Source organism: Helianthus annuus, chromosome 7 (genome assembly GCF_002127325.2).
Source record: "Helianthus annuus cultivar XRQ/B chromosome 7, HanXRQr2.0-SUNRISE, whole genome shotgun sequence".
Taxonomy (NCBI): Eukaryota; Viridiplantae; Streptophyta; class Magnoliopsida; order Asterales; family Asteraceae; genus Helianthus; species Helianthus annuus.
Genome location: NC_035439.2, coordinates 94217237 through 94239535, shown reverse-complemented (window position 1 = coordinate 94239535; position 22299 = coordinate 94217237). Strand labels below are relative to the sequence as shown.

At 37.9% G+C, this 22299-nt stretch overlaps 3 protein-coding genes across 3 annotated transcripts; all 3 read left to right on the top strand.

Moving 5' to 3' along the window:
* Positions 1 to 315: 315 nt before the first annotated feature.
* On the top strand, positions 316 to 4525 carry LOC110866652. Its single transcript, XM_022115793.1, has 10 exons — positions 316 to 402; positions 479 to 808; positions 902 to 1054; positions 1151 to 1232; positions 2073 to 2111; positions 2217 to 2606; positions 2701 to 2949; positions 3026 to 3464; positions 3576 to 4007; positions 4087 to 4525. Exons 1-10 carry the CDS (start codon positions 316 to 318, stop codon positions 4523 to 4525), a joined length of 2640 nt encoding a protein of 879 aa, XP_021971485.1.
* A 143-nt stretch (positions 4526 to 4668) lies between these two features.
* LOC110866651 lies at positions 4669 to 5781 on the top strand. The gene has a single exon (XM_022115792.1). It carries the CDS (start codon positions 4669 to 4671, stop codon positions 5779 to 5781), a length of 1113 nt encoding a protein of 370 aa, XP_021971484.1.
* A 216-nt stretch (positions 5782 to 5997) lies between these two features.
* On the top strand, positions 5998 to 7564 carry LOC110866649 (ATP-dependent DNA helicase PIF1-like). The gene is made up of 2 exons (XM_022115791.1): positions 5998 to 6898; positions 6984 to 7564. Exons 1-2 carry the CDS (start codon positions 5998 to 6000, stop codon positions 7562 to 7564), a joined length of 1482 nt encoding a protein of 493 aa, XP_021971483.1.
* Positions 7565 to 22299: the final 14735 nt, after the last annotated feature.

Sequence of the window (22299 nt, the reverse complement as noted above, 5' to 3'; positions counted from 1 at the left end):
TTTAATATACAAATAAGAAAAAAATATATATTATTTATTTTAACAATTGAATTATTTAGATTTTAAATATAAACGATTTTAATTACTTTCCATATTAAAGACAATCTAATTTTTTTTAATAATTCATATAATTAAAGTATTGAAATTTCCATTATATTTTAGCAATTCAAATCTTTCCAAATATTATTACTTATTACATTTGTTATTTCATAATCTTTTTCAAACTTAACGAATTTTGTAACCTTATAAATACAACCGGTTTTACATTAAACCTATTATCTCAAATTGAATTTTGGCTTTTGTTTTCAAACAATCATGTTTTCAAAATCTCATGATGTCTCTTCTGAGTTTTTTAACAATGCATCTTTCAGTAGCATTGATGTTTTATGGGAGACAACTAAGGTATGTGTAATTAATTTTCCGTTAAACTTTTCAATTATTTATTTTAACTATTTATTGTATTTTGCAATTTTTTTAGCCAAAGTCTCTTATCATATTCGGTATCATCAAGAACATATTTACTGGTTTTGGTTGGTACTACATGACATGTCCAACGTGTTTGCATGAGGCTACTATGGAGATTGAGGAATATCTTCCACTTGATGGTTCTTTTGATTCTAAGAAATATGAAGTTTATCACTGCTCTAACTATGAATGTTTTGAACACATCATAAAACCTCTTTCGAAATTTAAGATCAAAATTGAAGTTGAGGACGATACTGATTCAACTCATCTTATATTATTTCATGATCAAGCTGTACAGGTTTTGAATAAATCTGCTGCTGAATTGCTAAAAGATAATGAATCGGTATATTTTCAGTTTATAATACTTTTATTCTATAATCTTTATTTTAACATTTGTAAAATATTAACAGATCGATGAATATTCAACATTTCCAAGGAGATTAAATCTTTGGTTGGGAAGTTGTTTGCTTATAAGATTCAAGTTACCCATGAATATATCGAAAAATTTGATGAAGTTTATGATATCACTGCGATAAGCAGCGATTATTCTGTTATTTCCCATGTTAAAAAGAGCCTTTTGACTAAACAGGTAAAAATATTGCTTATGAGCAATACATATTATTACTTATTATAGTAAATTGTTAAATATTTAAGTAACTAATAAAAAAATATTTTGCATTTACAGGAGGAGAATATCGCAAAAGGTAAACGTAATCTCTATGAGCTGTACAACGTTGATCCAGCATTTCCGAGTTGTTCTACAAAGCGTAAGATCGATGAAGAAAAAATGGGAAAGATTTTCATTGAAGTCTACAGAGTTACTAATTAAGAATTTATTTTTTATTTTTGTTTAGTCACACGAGTTTAAAGTTTTGAATTTGAACTTTGTTTTATGTATTAGACTCGATTCTAATTTTTATAATTGAAGTTTTGGTGTTTTCCTTTATAATCTTTTTATTTATACTGAATGCTTTAAAATTCACATTTCTGAACATGATATTGTAATATTTGTGACTATGTATAAATGGAACCTTTAAACTAAATTTAGAAATTATATAACTGAATATAGCCGAAAATCAATTCAGCAAATTTAATAGATAATCTCAATTAATGCAAAATATATAAAAGACCTTATTTAAGCCTCTCATTTTGCATTAGAATATTTGTTATGCATAATATTTAATGAAATTCAAAAGAGACAACTTCTCACTTTCAAAGACATTCATACACACATTTCAATTCTTTATGTTCCAGTTCATCCGTATCTAGATTTTTGAAGGTAATTCTATATGTATTCATCATTAGTGCATGTTACATACAAGATGTAATTATCACCAATTCCATTTCCTTTAGCTATTCTACAATTTTAATATGAACAATTTTGTTTTCTAATAATTTTCTTTGTGGTTGTTGTTAATGAAGTTGTGATTATTCACATATACTATGTCAAAAAGATCATATAACTCGCGTTCATCTTTAAAGGATCAGAATTCATTACAACAAATATTTAACAGTAAGTGACATACTAAGTTATTCAGTTTTCATTTACCTAAACACAAATGATGCATTTTTTATATTAAATTTGTATTCATATTTGTGTTTTTTAGGTCCTATTATCAAAACTCCTCTTTCAGATATCTCAAATGGTAAATGCTGTTAAATCTAATTAAAACTATAATTTTTTACATTTTATGTCTCGAATGCTACTAATTCTTATGTTTCTTACGTATTCTACCTTTTTAATTATTAAGTTGATTCACCTGCTGAAAGACGTAAGCTTCGAAAAATAATACTTGATAACAAGAGATCAAGGAAATCGTCATCATCAACAAATGTTCCTAACATATTGCCTGAGAACATAAGTTCGCTGCAGTCTTCTAATAATAACAAGAGATCAAAGAAATCGTCATCATCAACAAATGTTACTAACATATTGCCTGAGAACATAAGTTCACTACAGTTTTCTAATAATAACAAGAGATCAAAGAAATCATCATCATCATCATCAACAAATGTTCCTAACATATTTCCTGAAAACATAAGTTCGCTGCAGTCTTCTAATAATATTGATCGCAACATATACTCCTTTTCTCCTCATAGAAGTATAAATCATACAAGTTCATTAGTTTCAACCATAACAGGTATGTCTTATCTTTCTGTTGTCTTACTTTTCTATTATATTTTACTAAACAAGATGCTTATACTAACATTTATGATAAATTATGTAACCTTTAGATAACTCCAGAACCAAATCCACACCGTCAAATGAAAATCGTCGATATTCCATTTCTCCTCGCATCAATATTAGTAACAATCAAGTGGTATTTGGTACTACTTCTACAATTACAAGGTTGTCTTCTGGTAAACGTAAGCTTGAGCACAAGAAACGTGATACCACTCCTATACCTATGGTCAATTTGGATTCCGATGAAGATGATGTTGTTTTAGTTAGAGTGGACGACCCTTATAAAGGGGTATCTAAAGGTTTAATTCTATTTCATCTTTTTATGTGATATATTATACTGAAACTGCAATATAACCATTAATATTTTTTTAGTAGATTATTTGGACCATGGTGACCAAGTTCTTACATGCCAAATCTGTAGTGCAAAGTTATGGACATCAGAAGGTGGAAAAGGTCGAATAACTATTAATAAGCTGTGTTATGGTATGTGTTGTGGGTATGGTAAAGTTGAGCTACCGCCTTTAAAGGATGCGCATCCGCCTTATCAAAATTTGTTTTCTTCCACAGATGAAAAAAGCAAGTTTTTCCAGAAGAATATTAGACGATACAACTCTATGTTCTCTTTTACATCTATGGGTGGAAAGGTTGATTCTACTATTAACAAGGGCAACGCTCCATTTATATATCGTATAAGTGGCCAAAACTATCATTGCATCGGTAGTCTTAAACCTTCTAATGGAAATCAACCTCAGTTTTGTCAGCTATACATATATGACACTGAAAATGAAATAACAAACAGACAGACATTATTCGGGTATGATTCATTATAAGCACCATCTTTTTTACTTATATTTATTTATAAAAAACGATGTTCTATTATTATTATGCTATATTAACTTTATGTTGTTTATTTATATTTTGTCAGGAAAACAAGCAAACCTTCGTCCTCTAATGATAAAGAGCTTGATGTTGAAATGATACAGTATTTGAGGAATTTATTAGATTCAGAAAATATGTTGGTTAAGACATATAGGATGGTCAGAGACCATTTTCACGAATCCCCAGAGGCCAACCTTAAACTCCGTCTTATGTATAAAAGAGAAAAAGATGGCAGAATATATAACTTACCAACCACGTCTGAAATTGCTGCTTTGGTTGTCGGAGACATAGATAAAGCTATAGATCATCGTGATATTCTTGTGGAGACTCAGTCTAGAATGCTCCAGCGTATTAGTGAATTACATCCATCATATCTTGCTTTGCAATATCCGTTGCTATTCCCATATGGTGATGATGGATATAGAATTGATATTCCCCATAGAGATTTCATTGCGACACAAAAGAAAATAAAGCCAAAGTGCACCATGAGAGAATTTTTTTGCATATAGGATCCAAGATAGAAATTATGGTTTTTCCTTAATTCTTAATGGAAGAAGGTTGTTGCAACAATTTTTGGTTATTGCATATACTATGATCGAGAGCGAGAGACTACATTTCATTCGGAGACAACAAACAAAACTTCGATATGAGACATTTGAAAATCTTCAGAAGCATAAAGCTAAAGGTAAACAAACTTTAAAAGACACTGGAAAGGCTGTTATACTACCTTCTTCATTTACTGGAGGTGCAAGATTCATGCAACAAAAATACCTTGATGCAATGGCCTTATGTAAGTCGTTCGGGTATCCAGATTTCTTCATAACTATAACTTGTAATCCAAAATGGCCAGAAGTAAAGAGATTTCTAAAAGATTCCACCATCAAAGCTGAAGACAGGCCTGACATATTGTGTCGATTGTTTAAAATTAAGCTTGATTCCATACTCAAAGATTTGAAGGATTCCAATTATCTCGGTGAGATTAATGCTGGTATTTAGTTTATTTTTTACATTTCTTTTTTTTCGTTTATAATTTGCAATTACTTTTATAAAGTACTCAATATGTGTTTTTTATTTTTTTAGTTGTTTATACGGTAGAATTCTAGAAGCGTGGTCTTCCTCATGCACATATATGCTTATTTATGAATGTCGATCACAAACTTCCTACTGTAGATCACATAGATCCATTCATATCCGCTGAGATTCCTGATAAAAATGAAGATCCGGAACTTTATTCCTTGGTAAGTGATTATATGATTCACGGTCCATGTGGAAATTCTAATTTGAATTGTCCTTGCATGGTTGATAAAAGATGTTCAAAAAACTTTCCAAAGAAATTTTCACCACATACAACTGTTGATTCAAGTGGTTTCCCTGTATACCGAAGACGAGATTCCGGTCACACAGTTATAAAATCTGGTGTTAGTTTGGACAACAGAAGCGTTGTTCCATATAACAAAAGGCTTCTAAAAAGATATCAAGCACACATCAATGTAGAATGGTGTAATCAATCTGGTTCAGTTAGATATTTGTTCAAGTACATTAATAAAGGCCCTGATATGGCTACTGCGGTTGTTTCTGGTGTTTCAAATCCAACCATTAAGAATAAGCCAAGAGATGAGATCAAGGAATATTATGATTGCAGATATATTTCAGCTTGTGAGGTATCATGGAGAAAATTCTCAAACGAGGTTCATTATAGGTATCCTGCAGTTATGAGGCTTCCCTTTCATATGCCGGGTCAACAGAATGTTGTGTATGGTGCGGATGACGATATTGATAATGTGTTAAGCAAGCCTTCTGTTGCTTCTTCAATATTTGTTGAATGGATGAAATTAAACGAGTCAAATGAAAATGCTAGAAAGTTGACTTATGTCGAGTTTCCTTCCAAATTTGTTTGGAAACCTCAAGATAGATCTTGGCAGGTACGTAAGACGTACCAAACTGTTGGCCGTATACATTCTGTGTCTCCTGCATTAGGCGAACCTTATTTTTTGAGGATACTTCTCAATAAAGTTAGAGGTCCCAGATCCTTTAAGGAAATACGTACTGTTAACGGTCAGTTATTCCTGACTTTTAGAGATGCTTGCTACGCAATGGGGCTCTTAGATGATGACAATGAATATGTTGAGGCCATTAAAGAAGCAAGTTTTGAAGGACATGCTGGGTATCTCCGAGCGTTATTTGCTACCTTGCTGTTGTCAAATACACTTTCACGGCCAGAGTTGTGTGGGAGAACACGTGGAAATACTTAGCAGATGATATTTTATACAGACGTCAAAAAGAAACAAATATTCAAGGTTCTTACCTGTCTTTCTATTTTACGTTCTACTTTTCCGTTTGATTATCAATAACAATTAATTTTTTTTTTAGGTTTACTTCTTCCTGAACATCAAATTAAAAACCTTACTTTGTTGGAAATTGAAAAATATTTACTTTCGAATGGTTCGTCGTTACGAGGATTTAACACGATGCCTTTCCCTGATGATGATTCGTTACGTGATGCTACTAATCGTCTAATCAATGAAGAGCTATCACATGACGTAGATGAAGTACAAGCTGAGTTTAATAATTTGCATCAATGTTTGACAGATGAACAACGATCTGTTTTTGACGAAATAATGGCAGCAGTTGCAAGCCGTAAAGGAGGGTTATTTTTCGTCTATCGTTACGGTGGAACTGGAAAAACGTTTTTATGGAAGACTTTGTCTTCAGCAGTTGGATGTAGAGGTGAGATAGTTTTAAATGTTGCTTCAAGTGGCATTGCTTCATTATTACTTTCTCGTGGAAGGACACCCCATTCTCGCTTCCATATCCCAATTAATCTCACTGAAGATTTCATGTGTCATATTAAGCCAAATAGTGATATCACGAAATTATTAAAGGAAACTCAATTGATCATATGGGACGAAGCACCAATGGTCCATAAACATGCCTTTAAAGCTTTAGATAGGACGATGTCTAACGTATTTTCTGACGGTAGGAGTATTCGTTCTGATGTTCCGTTTGGAGGGAAAGTTTTTGTATTTGGCGGTGACTTTAGACAAATCCTACCGGTTATTCCTAATGGTACTAGACAACAAATAGTTTGTGCTTCTTTAAGCTCTTCATATATATGGTCAAAGTGCAAACTATTAAGGTTGACTAAAAACATGCGCCTGACAATTGGAGCTGAAAGTTCTGAGATGGACTCTATCAGGGATTTTGCGAAATGGCTGCTTGATATTGGTGAAGGTAAGTTGGGAGATGATAACGATGGTGAAGCAATTATTCAGATACCAGATGATCTATTAATCACCGATAATTCTGATCCAATACAAAGCTTAATTGACTTCGTCTACCCTTTAATTATGGAACAATTTCGGAATCCTGGTTTTTTTTTCTGAGCGAGCAATTCTAGCACCAAAAAATGACGTAGTTCATGAAATTAATGATCGATTGCTTTCGTTATTTCCAGGTGATACTAAAGAGTATTTGAGTTCCGATAGCATATGTCAAACTGAACAAATGCTTGATTCATTTCAAGAAGGTTTATACTCAACAGAGAACTTGAATGCTCTTAGGATTTCTGGCTTGCCTAATCATAGATTAGTTCTTAAAGTTGGTGTTCCTGTCATGCTTCTCCGAAACATCGATCAACAAAAAGGTTTATGTAACGGTACAAGGCTAAAAATTACTTTTCTAGGCAAACGGGTAATAGAAGCTGAAGTGATATCTGGCGGTAATATCGGCACAAGAGTTTTTATTCCAAGACTTAATATGATTCCGTCAGACAAAAAAATACCATTCGAATTCCAACGAAGACAATTTCCTTTATCAGTTTGTTTTGCCATGACAATTAACAAGAGTCAAAGACAATCCTTATCAAAAGTTGGTCTGTATTTGAAAGATCCTGTGTTCACTCATGGTCAGTTGTACGTTGCATTATCAAGGGTCAAGACCAGAGAAGGAGTTAAAATATTGATATTCGATGCCGATGGAAAACCAACAAATAAGACGTCTAATGTCGTCTATAAAGAAGTCTTTGGTAGCTTATAATGTAAACTGTTGCTTTTTTATTCCATTAACATGGCAGTTATTTTTTATGATTTTCAGTATGTGTTGCTTATAAATAATAAGTATATTAATAACTTTCTCCAGCCCGGGAAGCATTTCCCGGATGATAACCTAGTCTATAATATATATAAAGCATTTCCTATAGACATAAAAAAGTAATTTACCTTCACAATTTTAAGAAGGCAGACTAAAGGTCTTCATCCTTCCTGATGTTTCATCCTTTTCTACCAATTTTACCCCCAATCAATGTACGTTGCCCACAAAGAAGTCTCCAACTGAATGCGACAATTGAATCGTTTCGCATCCAAGCCTCAAACCGTCAGAGTTGCATTTGAAATTGATGAATGGGAGTTCAAATCGATTAATGGCTCTCTAATTTACCATTCTCGTTGTAATTCAATGAAGTTTCTGGACTGGTACCTGAAGATTGGAGTCGTATCAGCTGCAATCGGAGGCTCTATGGAGTATTTTATGATCAAAACCGGCTTCTGTAAGTCGCACCTTTCTTATAATGATATAATCCACTAATGTATTAGTTATTTCAGTTTTTATCATTTGCCAGTTGAATTTTGTTTATCTGTTTGTGTTTATGAAACTATGTATTCTGGTTAATCATCACTATTAGGGTTTTATTTTATCTTTATTCATCACTAGTGAATTTTTATATTTAATCTAATTTTATTTTATTTTTTTGGGTTTGAAAGTGCCATCAAGATGGTTATTAAATGTAGTATCTCATTATTTAACTTTTAGGATTATTGGTAAAAGATTTTTTTATTTTTTTAATCCAAAAACTGCAAGATTAATGAAACTACAAGACCTTTAAGGTTCAATACATAAACCCTTTAGAACAGGAATGCTTTTGATTTACCAACCAGCATCTGTTATCGCGCCAACTGCAAGATTAATGAAAACTGATATAGGTTGCCAATAAGTCAGGGGTACATATTTGCAAAAACGTAACTGGTTTAGTTTTGTGTGTTCATATAGCGTGTGAACTCGTATTAGTTTTGCTTTTTAAAATCTGAATATAGCTTATTAGAACTGATCCTTATGCATCTTGTTACATATATAGCCTAATGTAATATTTATTCTTAAGTTTTTCATGATTATGACTGGGCCATGTACATAGTTATAATCATGATCAGGATGTCCTTTATCAAACCTATTTCAGGTACATAGTTTTGATAGATCTGTTGTTTTTATATGTAATTTGTGTGTTTGTAGGTTCCAGAGAGGTTTAAAGAGGAAGCCTAAGGCTTTGATTAAGAAGCTCCGTAAAGCTGTATGCTTTTTTATAACATTTTACTGTGATAATCTTGTTTTATAAGGAAATTTATGTTGCTGTGTGTTACTGTTATATGCTATTTTGTTACATTATGGTTAGTTTTGTTGCTGAAAAACTTTATTTATATTTGATTGATTTATGTAAATAGTGCTACTAAATGCATTGTTTGTTGGATCTTGGTATGCTTGAATTTAAACACTACTCCTTTTGACATTGATGGTATCTCATAGGTTACTCTTACGAAACGAAGATCACTTTTTATCCATTTAGCGGGGTGACTAAAGAGCTAAAAGCCTTTTTAAGTGACATCTCAGGTGCCCCTATGTAGGTATTATGTATAGAATTATATGTATACATGTATATTCATTTGCAAGTATCTATTCCAACTAGAAGTAAAAAAGACGGGCTGGCTGGATAATGGGTCAAAACAAATGTTAGTTAAAAAGAGTCATTTTAGTATGGGTCAAAAAAAGACATTTTCGAAAGCCACACAAAGCGTATTAAGAGGCATACGATTATATTAGTAATCATGTTAAGTATGTTCATTATTTTTGTAATTCTAAAATATGGATAAAAAGTGTTGACGGGTCAACCAAACCCTACCTATTTTCTCATCTATGTTGTACGAGGTACGTACCTTGGTAGTGATGTGTGTTTGGTCTTTGATTTTTGTTGTTATAATATAATGTCTGGTTGTACACAGGTCAAGGTCTTCAGGGAACAGTGCTTCCCGGGTGCGTGGAAACGTTTGAGACATCGTTTCCACTAGAGGGTGGAAGGGAACAACTTTTTGACAAGCATCAGAAGGTTTACAAATACAAGGAAGGTGATATATTGGCATTGCCTGCTGGCGTAGTTCATTGGACCTATAATGAAGGTGACACGCCTTTAGTGGTTGTTGCTCTTCGTGACACCAGCAACGTGGCCAACCAGTTTGATCGTAACTTTAAGGTAGTTTTTAAAATGTAAATTTGTTACTGTATGACCGTTTCAAGTTTTGCCTCATTATTTCTCTTTTTTTTTTGTTGATTAGAAATTCTTCTTGGTTGGAAGCCCATAAAGCCAGGAGCAACAAGGAGAACCTTGGGGACAATCGCAACGACCAGGAGGCCGCCACGGACAATCACAGAGACCAGGATGGGAAACAGGCCGCCATGGACAATCACAAAGACTAGGATGGGAGACACGCCCCAGACAATCACAAAGACCAGGATGGGAGACGGGCCGCCCTGGACAAACGCAGCGTCCATCATGGGAAACGGGTCGCACTGGACAATCAGGATGGGAGACGGGCCGCCCTGAATTTCAATATGTCATATATCTATGTTAATTAACTAACCAAACTTATATTTGCAGAATGTACATCACAAGCGTTAGCAGCCGTCTCCAGATTGTGCGAAACGAGGGGTCACGGGTGTTTGAGATGGTTTTCCACTTCTCTAGCCGATTTCCACATAAACAAGCAAAGATCTTTCATAGATCTGAACACTTCTCAGTGAAAAGGATTGAAAGATGGTTTTCCAACTTTCTTTCAACTCTTTTACACTCAATGCCTTCAAACCGATAGAAACGGAGCTTGTGCCGACTTGCTAATCATTTCGGTGGTTGCACGACTCGAGATCCGGATTCTATTCACGAGTTTCACCGATTTTGGGTTAAACGTTAAACTCTGTTCCGAACAGTTCACCGGCCGGACTTGGGTGATTCCTGTCTGATCAGGAGGAACAAGTAAGAACGAGGGTCCTATGGTTCAACTCGTTGTCAAGGCACCTTGATATAACGACAAACCATCAGAACAGCCAAGTGTTAGACGAACAGGACGACCAGGTCAAGAAGCTGCCCGATCGGGCTGACTGTCCGAACAGACAGCCTAGCCGATCGGACAAGCCAGCCGATCGACCAGGCCAACCGATCGGCTAGCACATGGCCCCACACTTCAACAATTTCATGAAGTCTAGTATTGAACGAAATGTTGTTCGATCGGACTACGGTCTGATTTGAATTACTCTTCGGATCATGAGATACTATGCTTCAACACTTAACCGATTTTCAACATGTTCAACGCGTTGGAGTGCCACCCGATCGGTCAAGCCGTCCGACCAGGTGACACCCTGATAAGAACTTGTTGCTGAAGTACCTAACCGATCGGTTAAGCCGAATGATCGAACGGTCCGTTCGATCGATCGACCTGAAAGGTAAGGATACTTCAATGTTTTCAAATGCTACAACGAAAACTTCAAAAGTCAAACCATCATACACAAACACATCCTTCTCAAAGGAAGAAACAATCCACTCGAACAATCCATCCGATCAGCCTACCGACCGACCGGACAGGATGTCCGAACGGACTGGTTAACCGAACGGTCAAGCCGTCCGATCGGACCTACCGTCCGATCGACCAGGCTGTCCGACCCTCCAACAATTGTTTCTATTTTACGCGTTACTCATCGTTATGCTATTGAACTATTCAGGCTAACCCTACTCTCAAGTGCTCCCTTCAATCCATCAATCACTGTGAGTATACTCGATCCCTTTTTGCTTTCAGCACTTTTAGGTGTTACATACGTTACTTATTCTAAATCACAATCGAACACACTACTCAATTATTTCAAACGCTAACCGTTACCACATGTATTACGTGACTAAATGAATGCTTGTTGTTATGTTTACACGTGGAATGTTGTCTACCTGCCTTAACGACGATAGTACTATAGTTTGGACTCAGCACCCATTCACACGGGGGTTGTTAAGGACAATTACTTGCATGGATTATGGTGGTAATCATGTATTGCGAACTGCCTCGGGCAGTCAACCCGCAGTCATTGGTATCGATAGAGCCATGTCGATAATTAACATGCTTCGTTTTCCTATGTGTACGTGCTGGTTATGCGTAAACTATTTCGAACCCTACTATGCTATTATCAAACTTGTATGCTCACCTTTACATTTTATGTATTGACTTTATTTTAACGTATGTGACATGTGTTTAAGATGCTTAGCTGCTAGGAAGGCGAAGCTAGAATAAGAGTCTAGAGCATAGTTGTCTGTTGATCTTGCGGATCGAGTCTCTAGACATAGAAAAACAATTTTTATATTTAAATCTGAGTTTTCGGAACAGAATATTTGACTAGATGTTATATGTAATAATTTGTTTGCTATTTGAGGTACGGTATGGGACGTATTATATAAATTGAATGGTAATGATAGTTGTTATGGAAACTTCTGGACAATTTGTTTCGCTCAGTGCCATGCCCCGATGATTCCGCCATCGGTTGAGGTGTGACAGATTGGTATCAGAGCCATAACTATAGGGAATTAGGCTAGACTCGACCTAGTATTGGTCGAAGTCTTAGAGACCTAGACTACAGTTAGGAACCAACAGACCAAGCTTATGTGATATATATCCTGCTAATTCTCATCATCACCGCACTCGAATTTTCAGACAACGACAAGTGACTCAGTCGGGATTAGGTGTGAAAACCGATAGGTCAATGTTGTTTTATCAATGATTTCTTCACTACATTTCAATAACGAACGCTTGTTTAACGAGGAGAATTATACCAAATCAGGAGTGAAATCCATATTTTGATGAATAATCTCCTCAATTTCACTAAAACAAGGAAGAAGTTGCTAAGCTAGGGGTGAAACCCTAACCTTGACAACTTGTTCTGACTTTTATTTATCTCACCAAAGCCTCGACGGACTCCATCGACCTGAACTCACGAGTATGACCTAGGGAATACGTGCTGGATGCCCAAGAATCAAGGCGGAAACACGATCCCGAAAGTCGAAATGTGATGACAAGTCTAATGAGAATAGTCAAATCGCCTTGGGTAGTCAATGTCTAATAGCCGGAGACAATCTACTTCTCGATTTTTATGTGTTTCGATTCTGAGCCCGCAACTGCTGACTCTGATAATTCGTCGATTTTATGTGTTTTGTGTATATTTATCTGTTTATGTGAAGAATTGTTCGATTTTGCTATCATTTCGATCGACACACATGACCCGCATTGCTCTCCTATCTCAAGACGATAACAAGTCGCTGCAAATCTAGACAATATCATGCTATGATATACGCTTATACTATACTCGATATATTATACGACTATACTATGCTACTCGATATGCTATACGCGATCGCTATATTCGAACGACACGCGAACTTTGAAGGATAGGTTTCTGTATTCTGGCCGCCTCTGTGATTAAATACGTATGTGTTTTCTGTGTTTCTGTGCTTCTGTGCCCTACGTGCTTATGTGCTTCTGGGACTACGTGAATCGGTGATTATGTGCTTATGTGTTTATGCGATACGTGTTTTGATCTGTTCCTAAGCTTTAGTAAGTAGTAGACGTGTGAGGTGAGATTCGATTTAATGTGTCTGAGACCTACGACGATGTCTGTTGCAGACCATGTCGTCATCCGGACACCGAACCCCACTTACCCGCGAAGAAAAGAGAGACAGACGTCTTGCTGCTATCATCGCCAAGCAAGTAGCAAAAGCTGTGAGCGATGTCTATGAAAACGTCAGCAAATCTTCTGAGGAGTCGAGAACCGAAGCTCCCAAAGACGCTACCAAGACTGTTTTCAGCTATAAACAGTTCAAGACATGCGGACCAAAGGAATTCACCGGAGAAGATGGCCCAACAGCTATGTTTCAATGGTTTGATTTCATCGAAGTCACTCTGCGCCAAAGTGGCTGTCCAGAAAATCTCCGTACCCTAAACACAACTGGCGTCTTCCAGTCCCGAGCTCTAGACTGGTGGACGGCCGAACAAAACAAACGCGGAAATGATGCAGCTTATGAGCTGACATGGAAAGAGCTGAAAGCCATCATGATGGACGAATTCTGCCCTCGCCATGAACGCCAAAAGCTGGAGGATGAGTTTTGGAACATTAAGCAGAAGGATGGAGATAGCGCTGCCCTAACTGCTCGCTTTAAACAGCTCAACATCATCTGCCCCGATCAAGTCAAGACGTCAGACATGGCCATCAAGAAGTACATTCGAGCTCTACCCGATTGTGTTGCCGATTTTGTTCATGTCGCGAAGACGTCATCAAGTGAAGAGACCTACTTGCTTGCCGCCGAGATCAATGACAAGCGAGTAAAAGCTGGTTTCTTGGATAAGCCCTCCAAGTCTCTGCATCAAGCTACCACTGCATCGACCGCCGAAACCGCCACTGCTCAACCATCAAAGTCATCACGCCGCAGGAAGAAGTACAACAACAACAACAGCTCCAGCAACAAGAACTGTGCTGTCACTACCACTGCTGCTCCTCTGCAAGCCGTACCGGCTCAGCAGCAGTCTCATCATCGACCAGCACCAATTACTCAAGCGCCGCCAGCAAAGCGTGCTTACACAGGTCCCCACCCGCTCTGCCCGACATGCTCATATCATCACCCGGTGGGTCTTGCCTGTCGCTTCTGCGCTCATTGCAATTTATACGGCCATTTTACTGCCAATTGTCACTATGGTCCTCGTCAAGCCCCCAGTTCAAGCCACTGCTCAGCAAGCTCTACTCCCAGCCCCGCAAGGCCAACACGCAGCTCAGGCACCCGCGGTCAATGCTTGAGTCTGCTTTGCATGTTGTGACCCTAACCACTTTGCAAACATGTACCCGAACAGGGTTGTGAAGCAAGAGCCCCAGCAGCAGCAGCAGCAGCAACCCCAGCAGCAGCAACAAGCAGCACGCGCCAGAACCTTCAACATCAATGCTCGTCAAGCCCAGGCTGACAACAACGTGGTTAATGGTACGTTCCTTGTGAATGGTATTTATGCATCGTGTTTGTTTGATACTGGAGCCGATAACTGCTTTGTGTCGTTTGAATTCGAGAAGCTCCTTAGTCGTAAGCGTTCTCATCTTCCCTCGTCATTCGAAGTTGAAGTCGCTACTGGAAGAACTGTCGTCGTTAATTATGTTCTTCGTGATTGTACTCTTGAGCTCAACAATCACATCTTCCCAATCGACCTTATTCCGATGCAGCTCGGAAGTTTTGATATCATAGTAGGCATTGACTTTCTTCGTGAAAACCATGCTGAAGTTGTGTGCTTCGACAAGATGATTCGATTCTCGCTCGCGAATGGTGATTTATTATGTGTGTACGGTGAAACTGCTTCGAAAGGTCTCAAGCTCATAGTCATGTGTCCAAGCTAGCAAGTATCTCCGCAAGGAATACAGAGCTTTCTTGGCTAACATTGTAGTAGCGGAGAAGGAAAAGAAAAAGAAGGCCGAAGTTAAAGACGTCCCTGTGGTCCGTGAATTTCCTCAGGTGTTCCCTGATGATCTTCCCGGATTACTGCCCAGTCGTGATATCGACTTCCGTATCGACCTCATTCCTGGAGCTAACCCCGTAGCCAAAGCCCCTTATCGACTCGCGCCATCCGAAATGCGGGAACTCTCGAACACAAACAGTAACTTATGTTCGTATGCGTTCGCGAACATGCTATTTTCCTTAAAGAACGAACATGAACAAGACCTTGTTCGTGTTCGTTCAGTTCGATTACAACCCTACCTAAAACCGTTGCGATCTGAAACCCGTCCCGTGTGGAAACTCGTGTCGGCCTAAAACCCGTTGCGATCCGAAACCCGTCCCGAGCGGAAACCCGTGTCGGCCTAAAACCCGTCCCGTGCGAAAAATCATGTCGGCCTAAAACCCGTTGCGATCCAAAACCCGTCCCGTGCGGAAACCCGTGTCGGCCCGAACCCGATTCGAACCGACCCGTTCCGATCCAAAACCCGTCGTGTGCCAAAACCCATCTCGGTCCGAAACTCAATTCGAACTGAAACCGTTCTGATCCAAAACGTATTTCGTGTCATAACACGTCTTGTGCGGATACTTGTGCCGGCCCGAAACCCATTCTGATCCGAAATCTGACCCGTTTATTTAAGGTGCTAACCCACATCGACCCATTTCTTTAAAGTTGTCGACCCCCTTTGACCCGAAAATAACAAGATGGAATTTCAATTGATCGGTTATGACCCGTTTAGTTAAAATATTTTACCCAAACTAACTCATATAATTTTAAAAGGAGAAAAGTGCCCGGATAGTCCCTGTGTTTTGCTCAGATTTCACCTATAGTCCCTACATTTTTAAAATTACAGCTATAGTCCTTAAGTTTTGTAAATTCGTTCTCGGATAGTCCCTAGCTTAGATGGGATTAGTTTTCTCAGTTAAATAGAGAGTGAAATGACTAAAATGCCCTTAATAATAAATAAATAACTAAGCCTTTTACCCACCTACCCACTCTCTCCCTTTTTCTTCTCTTTTTCTCGTCTGCTCTACATAACCAAACCATCATCACCACCTTCACACCTCCACACCACCACCACCATCAAATCCCAACCGCCACCACCTTCACACCACTAAAACACCCAACCCCTTTTCTTTCTCTCTTTCATTTTCGTTCTTCTCTCTAGGAAAAACGAACCACTACCGAAGGATGGTGAAGGGTTTTGGTGGTGGCTGATGACATTGATGATGATGTAGTAGCTCGGAACAAAATACACATTCATCGTCGGAATTTAACACCGATTCACAATAGATTTGATCCGTACATGCTAGATCTACATTTTCCGGCGAAACTTTATGTTCTGATGACTTTAACGTTAGTCGTTAATGATTCAATAAAGAGAAACTTATGGTTCACGCAACGAACCGCAACGGTTACGGTCACGTGTTCAGTGCTGCTAGTGGCGGTTATATTCGTATAGGTGTAGTAATCCACTAATTCACCATTAAAATTGTTATTATTGTGTTCATAGATCATAATTTTTTCTTCATAATTGCTAGAACAGCTTGGATTCTGTCACTTTTGCTAAATTGATTCATACTACATTTATTGATATCAACTGATTTATTAATTTTATCATAGGTTCCTTGCAATTTGGACATATTTTAGTGGAACATATTAGAACAATTTCGGTTGCAAGAGTATAACTTACAAAAGCACGACTTTTTTTCCATTTATTCTTCTACAAAAGCACGATTGGTGGTTGGTCGCTGGCCGGGGAAGAAAGGGGTGGGGGTGATATGAGGCAGTGTGTGGAAGGAGGTTGGATCATGGATGTTGCAGGTTGTATCGAAGAAGAGGTGGGGTGGGGTCATAAGGTTTTATTTAATTATATTCTTTTATTTATTAGGTTTTTAATAGCAAGGGTATTATAGTCATTTCACACCAACTTAATTGAGAAAACTAACCCTCATTCTCGCCAGGGACTATTCGGGAACAAAATTTGAAAAGTTGAGGACTATAGCTGTAATTTTAGAAAGTTAGGGACTAAAGGTGAAAAAGGGTAAACCACAGGGACTATCCGGGCATTTAACTCTTTTAAAAGTAACCCAAACTAACCCACTTAAAAGTTTTTGGATCAAGATTGCCACCTCTATTTCAAACCATATTTAACATATTTATTTTTGTTTGTGTTCATAATAATATCTAACTAGTTTAATACTCGTCCGGTGGACGGGTTTCGTTGAACAACGTAACAAACAAAGCTAATCTATATTAAGTGTACACAAATTTAAACAACATTACAAACAAAAGCACCATTTTTAATCTACAAAAGGAAAACGAACGTCAACAGTTTACAACCACAAAACGTTAGAAAATAAAACTGATAAGAGTACTAAAACATGAAATGGTGTCATTTTAATGCAAAAGTAAACGGTAGGCAAAACATATGTGTGGTAACGTACAAGAACATGAGCGGAAAGTGTAATAACATTCAAACATGGTTTACTGCCTCATTTTTTTTTTGGATTTTGGATTGTCCTCTTTGACCTCAGATGGGGGGGCTCTTTTCAGTCTGCTGACTTGATGCCCGATGCCCATCCCTTAAGTTTGGTGTATTTTTAATATCATCTATTGGGGACACTTAGAAATAATCCATTAAAAGCCAGGATCCCTTTATTGTAACAAACATTTGGTAAGGATGTTTATATTAAAAAAACTACGCTAAAAACTTAAAAAGGAAAAAAATTTGCTATGGGTCCATATGAAACTGTGGTAAGTAGTCAAAGCATGGAGAATGTTGGCAAACCATCCTCACTTTGCTCGAAACTATAATGGACCTCACAACCATCCTCAATCAATTTATCTTTTTGGGCCCACCTTTTGTTATTAGCCATCGGCCCATATCCACAATAAGGGTGAACCGAGTGTTAGCGGGGATGGTATGCGGTAAAGTTGTTACCTCGCGGTAACATTGTCGTCATCCCCATTTTGTATGCGGCACACTCAAACACCCGGGGACTACTCACCCCTTGTGCCATGTTGATTTTTTCGACAACTTGACCCGTCAAATGGCTATGATTGGTTGGGGAGTGGAGAGGGGAGCAACCCTTACATTTGAGTGCAAAATGAGGAGTGAATAGAAGAGTTGAGTTGACGTCGGCGTTACGTCACCCCACCCTTATCCACCAACCTAATCCATCACTCTATATGGTATGGACAATGACCCCCACTACCATCCACCATTCTCCTCCACCAATCAAAATCCCCTAATTAATTGAAAGAGGGTCATGGTTGTCATGGATTAAACTATGCAAACCGCCATGGTAAGAAGGGGGTGGTATACCATGAGAATTATGCCCACGTGAAAATCCATGATCACATCCACCACCCTCATACCACATGTAGCTAACGAAATAGCTTTCATCTGCCACTTCATAAAAGTGAGTTTAGTCTAACATATGTCCTAAGGGCCCATTTTTTTGGGAACAGATAAGGTTAAAAATTTATTCAAACAAAATGGTCTCTAACCAGGAGCTAAAGAGCCCAATGTACATACTGTCACTCTCCTACTACACTATTATATACAAACCAAAATCACTCCAACCTTCTATACCAATATAACTCATTTTAGCTCTGTATCTCTTAACCACATAAAAGTACATTCTTTAATTTCGTCCAGTACTTTTGCAAATGAGAATTGGACCCCTTTAAATATTTTTTCATTTCTCTAACCAATTTCCCACAGTGTAGCTACAACTATGCAGCCTGCTGCCTTGCTTTTGTTTTAATTCAACTGCAGGTTTCTAGCCATCAATAATACCTCTTTAACGGAAGTGTAGGTATGTAAATCCTTTATGCTCAGCCACAAACCTACCATCCTCCAAAATCAAGGGCAAACTTAGTATAAAAAAAATTGCGTCCATATTTACCTAAAAACTTATTATTTTGTATACTTTGGATTGCAGTTATACAATTTTCTTAAAAAAAAAAAAAAAAAAACCTTGAAACAACTTGCATCCACTATTTACACTGTGAAGTTCAAAATCTTTTTGTTGAACTTTATTGTAATGAAAATTAAAGATATTGAAAATCAAAATATTCATTATGGGGCATCCTGAAATAGAAATATGTTTATTTATATTGTAACCAAGTGGACATGTGTTTTGGTGTGGTGTGACAAACTAACCAAGTGAACTTACCATTTAAGACAAGTTGGTCATCTTTTTGAGGGCTTCCATAGTTAATGCTAACTGCAACCTCCCATGAGCAACATAACCATATTGTAAGGACGATAACTGAGCATTATGATGATAAAGGGCCCTTTAAATTGCATTCTTAACTTCAACATAATTAGGTGTCACACCCCAACCGATGACGGAATCATCGGGGCATGGCACTGAGCGAAACAAATTGTTCAGAAGTTTCCACAACAACTATTCATAAAATTCAGTTATAGATACGTCCCATACCGTATCCCGAATAAACAAATACATTATTACAGATAACATCCAAACAAGTAATTCTGTTTCGACAATTCAGATTTTAACATAAATAAATATTGTCCAATGCTTCTAAGACCCAGCCTGACAAGATCTACAGACAACTATGCCCTAGTTGCTTGTTCCTGACAGACAACTATCTGTTGGGGGCCTCTAAAGCTTTATTCTAGCTTCACTTCCCTAGCAATCAAATATCTTAAACACCTGTCACATACGTTAAAATAAAGTCAATACATAAAATGTAAAGGTGAGCATACAAGTTTAATAATAGCATATAGAGTTCGAATAGTTTACGCATAACCAGCACGTACACATAGGGAAATGATGCACGTTAATTATCGACATGGACCTATCGATACCAACGACTGCGGGTTGACTGTCCGAGACAGTTCGCAATACATGATTACCACCGTAATCCATGCAAGTAATTGTCCTTAACAACCCCCGTGTGAACGGGTGCTGAGTCCAAACTATAGTACTACGTTGCTAAGGCAGGTAGACAGCATTCCACGTGTAAACATAACAACAAGCATACATTTAGTTACGTAATACATGCAATCGGTTAGCGTTCAAATAGTTTGAATAGTGTGTTCGGTTGTGATTTCGATAAGTAACGTATGTAACACCCAAAAGTGCTAAAAGCAAAAAGGGATCGAGTATACTCACAGTGATTGATTATGGATTGAAGGGAGCGCTGAGAGTAGGGTTAGCCTGAATAGTTTGATAGTATAACGATGAGTAACGCGGAAATGCAAACAAGTGTAAATGGATCGAATAGCCTGGTCGATCGAACAGCAGGTTCGAATGAACGGGCTGTTCGATCGGCTTGAAAGTCCGTTTGAACAGTCCTGTTCGATCGGCCGGTAGGCTCGATCGGATGGTCCATTCGAGTGGATTGTTTCTTCCTCTGATGTGTTTGTGTATGATGGTTTGAACTTTTGAAGTTTTCGTTGTAGTATTTGAGAACACTGAAGTGTTCTTACCTTTCGGGTTGATCGATCGAACGGTCTGTTCGATCAGCCGGCTTAGCCGATCGGTTAGGAACCTCAGAAGTAGTTCTCAGCAGGATGTCACTCGATCGAACAGTCTGTTCGATCGGCTGGCACTCCATACTACGAACGAGTTGCAAAAATCGATTAAGTGCTGAAGCATAGGATCTCATGATCCGAAGAGTAATGTTTACCAATCGAGTAGCATATTCGATCGAACATCACTTCGTCAATATCATACTTCTTGGAGTTTGAAAAGTGTGGAACCATGTGCTAGCCGATCGGCTGGCCTGGCCGATCGGCTGGTATGTTCGATCGGCTGGGCTGTTTGCTCGAACAGCCTAGCCGTTCGGCCAGCATTTCTGACCTGGTCGGCCTTTCGTCTAACACTTGGCTGTTTTGGCTGTTTTGATATGATTTTGAGGTGTTTTGATAGCGAGTTAAACTATAGAACGTGGGTTCTTACTTGCTTCACCGGTTCAGACAGGAATCACCCAAGTCCGGCCGGTGAACTGTTCGGAACGACGGTTTAAGGTTTAACCCGAAATCGGTGAACCTCGTAGATAGAATCCGAATCTTGAACCTCTTGACTGTTAGAATGATTAGTTAGTTGGTTCGAGCTCCGTTTCTATCGATTTTAAGGTTTTGAGTGTAAAAGAGTTGAAAGAAAGTTGGAAATCCTTCCATGAAATGTTAAGATTCTTACAAATCCTAGTTTGTTTATGTGGAAATCGGTCAGATCTAAGCTATTCACGGTTGAATGAGGCCAAAGTATGATGTTCTTCAAGAACACCATGATGACATCACCCAAGAACACTTAGATCTTGGTGATTTCATGGTTAGAAATCAAGTTTTGAAAGATAGAAAGGTGTAGAATCGTGTAATGATAAAAAACGTACAAGAATTAGAGTGAAAACTTACCGGAGTTGAGAGAAATCTGAGAAAAGGTGAAGAATAAGGGCTGGTTCGGTCAGAGCTTTCCAAAAGTAGAAAGAGTGACAATGACAGGGCTATTTATAGGCTCCAAAAGAGGAAAGTGTCAGCCGATCGGCCAGGACCTCCGATCGGCTGGGCTGTTCGATCGAACAACATGTTCGATCGGCTAGCCTGTTCGATCGGTGATTCCTGTTCGATCAGGAACACCTTCTTGAGTGTTTCGCGACGATTTTTGATATTTCGATTTCGATGGACGATGATTCGAGTACGGTAAAGTTCCTAGTCAAATTACTTTCAGTCCCAACTACTATATCTAACATACAATCATCTATAAGTCACGTTTCGATGTCGGTTTTGATTGAGTTTGATTGCTTTTCGAGTTTCGATTCAAGTTTCGATTGATTCGATTGAATACCACACAAAACATAAAGTAAACATGCACAAGTAACACATAAGGCACACACACACATATAGTAATACCAAAATTCGCATAATTCGAGGTTCGAGTTCGGTGTTTGATTGATTAACTTGATTATCGATTGATTAACTTTATCGCATTGTTACTTCCTACTATTCACAGTCGTAAATCGGTCGCATTGATTAAACATTCGATCATTTCATTTAGACAACACTTACTCCACATAATACAAAAAGCAAAAAGAACTATTATCAGTCAATGAAGTCTAAGTTGACTTGGACTTTGACTTTGACTTTGACATTCGAAAACACGGGGTGTTACATTAGGCTCCAAAATTTTCAAACACTACATA

Bases quoted from the DNA above. Each gene is read 5' to 3' on its own strand.
- LOC110866652 (XM_022115793.1), top strand. From the start codon at position 316: ATGTTTTCAAAATCTCATGATGTCTCTTCTGAGTTTTTTAACAATGCA. The intron at 1,055-1,150 runs GTAAAAATATTG...TTGCATTTACAG, and splicing joins AGAGCCTTTTGACTAAACAG to GAGGAGAATATCGCAAAAGG. The intron at 2,607-2,700 runs GTATGTCTTATC...TGTAACCTTTAG, and splicing joins ATTAGTTTCAACCATAACAG to ATAACTCCAGAACCAAATCC.
- LOC110866651 (XM_022115792.1), top strand. From the start codon at position 4,669: ATGAATGTCGATCACAAACTTCCTACTGTAGATCACATAGATCCATTC.
- LOC110866649 (XM_022115791.1), top strand. From the start codon at position 5,998: ATGCCTTTCCCTGATGATGATTCGTTACGTGATGCTACTAATCGTCTA. The intron at 6,899-6,983 runs GTTTTTTTTTCT...CGTTATTTCCAG, and splicing joins GGAACAATTTCGGAATCCTG to GTGATACTAAAGAGTATTTG.